The following is a 7,304-nucleotide window of genomic DNA, read 5'->3' as shown; positions in this document are numbered from 1 at the left end:
TGCTGAACCAGTTCTAGGCTGGTTAATTTCTTCAGTTATTCTGACAGCTCAGTTCCAGCAGCAGCTCCTTTGAGCTGAAAGCCAGTGGGAACTCGCCCCTCACACAGGCCTTCATCCAACCGATGAATTAAAAGGAAGTGCCTCAAGTTTTTATTTATTAATCAATGGATTATCACAGCAACTTACTAACAAGAAGTTACATATGTTTTAGAGGAAAATCATTAAACTCCCACATTTAAAGCAAAATTTATCCTTCTCGGGTTAGGTGCAATTTGATTTTAGTATGGTAAACTCTCTTCAAGGTGTGTTCCTTAGAAACATACTGATCTTAATCAAGTGGAAGGCTAGGCACCAGGCTAAGTATTATCTAGACTTTCCAACGTAATATAAGTAGTTGCAGCTTAATCTAGGAACAAAACTCCCTTACATTCAAAATAAAATTTGATTATTCAAATGTTTATGTCATTTGGGTACTATGTCCAGAATTTTCAAAATTAGCCTTAAATATTTAGACATTCAGCAAAATCTGAATAGCTGACATGCTTAGAAAATACCACCCTACATCGAGATTTAAAATAGAAAAATTACCCACTGCTGACTATGTCGGCAAACAGGAAATCTGTAGATAAGGATTATGAAACAGTGAGTGCTTTAAGATTTCAGGACAGATTTAAACCTGTGCTCTTATACAATTACCTCTTAGCCTTGTCTCTACCCACAAATTTTCAGGAAATGCCCAGAAGCACAAACAGTGACTAAAAAGAGGCTTTTGAATGAACTGTTAGCAATAGCAATACTAGAACACCAAAGAAAGTAGATTTTCGATAGCAGTGTTGTTAACAGTTATGTTTCAACCTAGACTTGCTTTCAAAAAGAGCACACAATGTTGAGACAACTGAATATCATATGAGAAACTTAGAGCCTCTTTGGATACTTGAGGGTTTTGGTGTCCCAGTGAGGTGAAACAACGCTCCAGGACTCCACAGGACCCAAGATGGAAGCAAAGACTCTGCTGTCGTCCAGGACAGGCGCAAAACAATTTCAGTGACACTTTGAGCAGCTGCACATCACCATTCTGCATGAGTACCCATGGGAGAAGGTGCAGGAAAATCCTAAGATGTTGTAACATGGTAGGTTTCCTTAACAGGTTTGTAAGCGTTACTCAGTAACATCTTAGCAGTACCCACTGAAATGAACCAATGTATCTGTCTCCTATCACAGGCAACAGCAGTCTCTTATCCAAGACACTATTGATCTGAATATATTTAATATTTCCCATCATTTAGGATACATAGGACTGTACTGTAGGAAAGCTGCATCCTGCCAAACCTGCAAACACCACCTAAGTAACCTGCGAACAACACCTAAGATTTACCCCTTGTATCATCTCTTACTCCACCCAAAGTGCTCTCAGAGTTATTCCATCTTCCCCTTCCTCCTTGCACAATCTCTGACGTCCTCCTCTGCTTTGGCTGGCGACATCTCTGGATCAGAGGTATTTATGTGCAGACTGGCTGGCCAGCACATACCTTTGTAATGTTCAGGCTGTGTAAGAGGAGAGCTATAATTACTTTTCTGCCCCGGAGGACATTACTTTGGGGACACCGAAGTCAGCCAACCAGCTCCTGAACTTCAGAAATCTTATTGAAATTCAGTACCTTTAGGATCTCTGCCTCTCTGCCAAAAGTGGCAGAAAGCAGCTACCAGCTACAGATGGGCAGCAGAACTCACAGGCTACGTAGAAACCTCATTTTCTGAGGGAGCAAGACAAGTAACAGGGCTGACACTAAAAGCGGATTCCTCTGGCTCCCCTTTTGTGGAGGGGAAAGGGATCTCAATGTGCAAGCAGCAAGAGGGGCACCATAGCCTCCATGGGCTCTTCCCTTGTTTTTGTTCAGCAGCTGCGGAGCTCGGCCAGGTAGAGCTGGGGCTCGGGAGATACGGAGAAAAAGCAAACCTGCTTCTTACAGTACAAGTCTTGAATTTTTCTTTCCAAGACAAGCAGACGGGATACTCAAGAGCCCTTCATCATCCTTTATTCACTTTGCTTTTGGGGCTGCAGATCAGTCTTTGAGTTTTAAGTTCCTGCTGCTTTTTTGAAGGGAATGAGAACATTCCACACAAGAAACATTAATTTTGGGAGAAAGTGGGGAAAGAAAGGAAGGATTAACCCCCTTCTCACTGTCTTTCTCTAGCTAGCAAGCAACACAGGCATCCCAAACTTTTTTGTTTCATTTTGCATGGTTTTGCACTGATATTTAATTACCTGTGAGAGATAACCATTTCCACATTAGGAAAGAGAAGACATGATGTCTCTGCACAAGCAGAACTTGTGCTGTCCATGTTCAAGATTTAGAACATGCAAAATCCATATACACTTCATAGCTATTCATTTATTATTGAGTTTGCAGCTACATTTCTTTGTCAAGCAGCACTAACACATGCAACTCTTAAGAAAAAAGAATGGCACCTCAGTGTCACGCTGACCTGTGTCCCTTCTATGGACATTAAGTATGAAGAAGAGAAAACCTACAAGCCACTAAAACAAACCAGCTACTCTTTATGAAATCGTTTCTCAACATGTAATTATAAAAAGTAAAAGCACACAGCCGAGCTGTTCCATTTTAAAAAATCATCTTCCCACAGGATCTCAGCTTTGATTTACATAAAGAACAGGCATTTAAATACTGATTAGAGATTTGCAAATACCAAGAGCAGTCACAAAAAAGAATGAATAGCTTTTACAGACATTATCTGCATTTCTTTGAAGAAAAATTCATTAGTTTTTGATTCTGAGAAGCACATTTGCATTCTCCAACATCACTTAAGTTAATCCAGTCCCATCTTCCTGAAAATGAAAATGTATCCTCAAAACTATCGACACCCAGAAGTGCTGGAATCTTCTTCAAAATGAAATTTGTGTATATTTTCCCTTTCCACACCAGTAACAAGCAACAGTTTTAATGTGGGGTACCAGCTCCTTGTTGTACTGCAAGAAATGGAGTATTAGCATAAGGAATTAGCTTCCAAGAATTACATACGAATGAGTGGTCACTGTCACTTGCTATTGTGACTTAACAGTAATTGATCAGGTGTTAAGTACCTGCTTACCTAATTGCTTCTGAAACTACCTTGGCCCTTCTTTAAGCATCAGGTAAATTGAGGATTTACTAACAAAAGAAAGGTGCTACTATTGTGTTTCCCCACTGCCTGCATAAAATCCTACTCCACAAATTAGAAATAGCCTGTTTTAAAGCTACAGCAAACAAGTGGTTCAGAACAGCTTCTTGTATTATTTTGTTGCATATTTGAGGTATCTGTATGAAAACGAAGAGGTGTTTTTCTTGAAACCTTATTTTCATGGAAGGCATAAGTTAGTTACACAAGTTTGTGCTGAGCAGAAAAAAAAGCTCCTGAAAATAAGTGAATCCCTCAAATACCATTCTTCTTCTTGATGACAAAGTCTTTACTTTTACAACTGATAGTAAAGATGAATGGCAAATGCAGTTGCTCTTTCCAATGGGCTAACAGGAGAGTTGAGGGATTTAATATTATAGCCAGCAGAGAAGAAACATCCAACGAACTGTCACCTGTGAGACACTTATTTTTCTGTATTTTTACCAATGAATAAAGGCAGCAAGATCTCCTTTCTGCAGACACATGACAACTCAGCCACTTGAATAAAAGAACAAGTCACCTCAGAAAATAATATGATGAGTACGGCACAAATCCTGAATTCAGGAAAAGCAAACAGCACAAATACCTTAAAAGGGGAAAAAGGTTTCTCCCTCTCTGTGCTAAAAGGCGGGAGACAAGTTTTACAGCAAGTGGAGCTATGAATAACAGGTTCTAATACCAATATTTTGTTCTTGGATAAGCAATGAAATATATGCTTAGTTTAAAGCATCCAAACACTTACAGTGACTTCAATTAGTCTATCAGTATTCTTCAACATTTTCCTAATGTTATTTATCTTTGTAATTGCATAACTAAGATAAGGGATGTAAACAATAGCAGTGATCCTGTCTTACATCTCTGGAAGGGCATATTCATGAGATGAAAGATGAGCTGCCAGATTAATATCTTGCTGAGATACGGTCTGCAGCGTGAATGTTTGGGAACCTGGGTGTTTTAAACATTTGCATAAAACTGTCCTAACAGATCATTAACAGTATTTAAAAGGAATATATTTTCCTTTCCTTTTCCAGATACAGAACCACTGCTCTCTGAAATCAGCTGCTTGACAACAACACTGAAGAGCAAGACAGATTTTGAAAATTCAGAATGGCAAACTTGACAAAGACTAATAAACAATCCTAAAATTTTGCAGATGTAACATAGGAAACTTTCTTCTAGGGTGCTCTGATCATAAAACATTTCTAGATAAAAAAAAACAAATCACAGAAATGCCTCGGAAAGTCATCTTTTGGCAGGATGTGTGGATGAATGGTCACCTCTCAAGCAAAGACACAGACCTTTATCTGGAAATTCACAACTAACATTTTTGTCTGGGCATGCAAATGCAACCAGAGGTCACCAGAATGCATGAGTGAGACTGAGAAAGATCTCTTCATCTCACAGAAAAAGCTCTTTCACAATCAAATGAATGGTGGCCTTGGAGCCAGATAAGGTTTTGGCCCCTACTCCTGCTACCAGCAGGCTGCTCCAGAACTGTGTCAGTAACAGTTAAAGAATCCTAAACCTTTAACCTGAGACATTAACAGCCTTTTTATGCATCCATTACATTTCCATAGGGCCCTGCTGGCTTGACCAGCTCATCTCCCTCTTTAGTGTTTTATCCTTGATATATTTAGAAGGTGCAAGCATACACCATCTCAGCTTTTGTCCTGCTAGCCAAAGAGCCGGGCTGGATAGAACTCCTTCCTCTTACCATACTCTTGGTTCTTTCTCCTCTGCATCTTTCCTGGTTTATTTTACATTTCTTTAAGAGAAGTGATGAGAACTGCTCTTGCTTTCCACAGGAGATTTTGCAGCCTTTTATGATACTTGTCCTCAATTGAGAATACCTTTCTAAGAATACATCGTTCTACACTTCCTCCGTCTCCTACCAATTCACAAGCCTCCAAAGGATAGCAAACGCACTTCTGTGTGAATAACAAATTCTCTGAACAATATTTTCCAGCTTCACATAGTTCATCAGCTTTTCTATTCTTTGTGTTACAGAGAAATGGTGCTACATTGTTATGGAAGGTAAACATGCTCATGTAAGCTGCATTCAGAAGAGATAAAGGCAGAAATGTCAACATTTGCCACCAAATATCCCTCAAAAATGTTGCAAGATTACCAGTCACTAGTGCTTACTTCTATCACCACATATAATGATACACCACAGTAAGATACAAAACCATTCTACAAATTACAACTTTTTAATGACCTCTACATGAGGAAGCCCATAGTTCAGGGATACTGAAGAAAATGTCAAGAAGGGGTTTAGAACCTGGTGGGAAGGATTGTTTGTTTTCCAGGGTTTGGAGGGGGTAAATGTTTTTAAGATAAGCATATCTAATAAATATGAACAGGTCTTCCTTCTCTAAGGAAGATCTTCAGAATAGCACGATTATGGGGTAAGATGAACCAATTACACCAAGTTTAGTTGGTCCAATAGGTATATTCATAGTGATCTGACCCTTTCCTTAACATATTTAAAACCAAACAAGAATAGTACTGTCACCAACTTTACTTATCTTGAATAACAACCAGGACAGCTCAGGGTAAACTAGCAATGGGCAGGAGGCAGGTAGGGAAGACAAAACAGACCAGCTTCCACTACCATTCCTCTTATCCCCTTGGCAGCAGAAGGAACACTAAGTCTCTTCTTCATTTTCTCTCTCCAAACTCTTCCTTCTGCTAAGGAAGCACCTAAATCCAGTTTTGCCAATGTTTCTGAGAAGCATTGAGGGATAGATGGAGAACCAGCTGCACTGATGCTGATTTAAAGGACTTCTTTGAGGACAGTAAACCAATGATGAGCAAAGAAAATAAGGAGCTTTCAGAAACTGATTGCCACAGCAAGCCTTAGACCCTGCTTTCAAATAATACATTGTATTCTATGTCCTGAAATAAGTCCTCTTGATTCACACTTTCTCAGATTTAAGATTTTTGACTATAAAATGTATTGCCAGGCTTCCTAGCTCAAGCGTTTCTAACTTTAGGGACTATACATTACATTGAGAAGGTTGTAAAGATCCCACATGTAAAAGAAAAGACACCAACCATCAGTAGTGCAAGAACCTTCTGGGGCAGGTTTTTGTGAATATGGGATGGGTGGACTACTTGAATCTGACATGTCTTCATCCTCCTCTTCATCTTCCATTTCATTAACAGTTTGGTTGGTAGAAAAGTCCAGGTTTCCATTTTGTGAATAGCGATGTACTAACTCTTTGTCCAACTCTTCTACCTTTGGCTTCACATCTGAGCAAGAATACAAAAAAGAAAATAAACTTCTCAACAGCACTTGCACCTATTTCCTGTCAAAATAACCAGCATGCCATTCCTTCTCCTTAATGAGGCCCAAGATTCAGATTTTGTGTCACACAGTGAACTGCTGTGTGCCTTTCTGTTTTTCTAACGAAACGCATCCCACCCTTTTCTCACACAGAAAAAAACAATTGAAATGTGCCATACTTTCATGGTTACCTTCCGGCAGGAAAGGAGGCTGGTCAGGATCCAGGTACAGTTGTGAGAAGATCGGTCGTGGGACAACGCTGCTACATCTCAGGGAAGCTTCTATTGAGTTATGAAGAGCTTCTTCAAAACGGGCAGATTTTAGTTGCCCTGCATATGAATTCCCCATGATCTAAAAACATAAAGAAAACAGCTGATAAGGGAGTGGGTAAAAGCATAAGCAGACCATTTACAAATGAAGACTAAGGTCTTATTAACAACCACCATGAGAGTGATATAAAGTTAGTAAGAAAGCATGCTATGAAAGTAACCCCTCTAACTAGTACTACATGTTCACATTTTGCTCTCAGTCTGGTAGACTGTGTCCTCTCCTTTCAATAACAGCTTTTAGCACATTTCCAACACGCTGCTTTGTGTCTTCTGCATACATGGCCTCTCAACAGCCTCAAGAACACATTTGGTGTTCAATGTAATGGAGGGTAGATTAAATCATTATTAATGTCTTTTTAAGGCTAGAGAAGGGTGCATAACACAAAAAAATTTAAAACCATCAAGTTCGGCTTCATCATTAGTTGTCTAACACTGTATTTACATGTTTTTACTTGTCATTATGCCACCACTTGCAGAGAAACAATAGATACATCCAATAACTTGAATTT

The 7,304-nt window shown here is 39.3% G+C and overlaps 1 protein-coding gene across 1 annotated transcript in view; it reads right to left on the bottom strand.

Annotated features, from left to right (window-relative positions):
• The window catches only part of GREB1L (growth regulation by estrogen in breast cancer-like), a gene marked incomplete at its 3' end in the record, with an annotated part of 54,984 nt that extends 48,170 nt beyond the window's left edge, over positions 1-6,814 (bottom strand). Inside the window, exons 1-2 of the mRNA XM_010194004.1 lie at positions 6,658-6,814; positions 6,235-6,432 (exon numbers count right to left, since the gene is read on the bottom strand). Of these exons, the coding sequence (XP_010192306.1) occupies positions 6,235-6,432; positions 6,658-6,814 (355 nt within the window). The remainder of the gene's footprint in view (positions 1-6,234; positions 6,433-6,657) is intronic.
• Positions 6,815-7,304: the final 490 nt, after the last annotated feature.

This window comes from Mesitornis unicolor, unplaced genomic scaffold (assembly GCF_000695765.1).
Source record: "Mesitornis unicolor isolate BGI_N332 unplaced genomic scaffold, ASM69576v1 scaffold26831, whole genome shotgun sequence".
In the NCBI taxonomy this organism is placed as follows: Eukaryota; Metazoa; Chordata; class Aves; order Mesitornithiformes; family Mesitornithidae; genus Mesitornis; species Mesitornis unicolor.
Note: the sequence above shows the minus strand (reverse complement) of the source record. Positions and strands in the feature narration are given on the sequence as shown.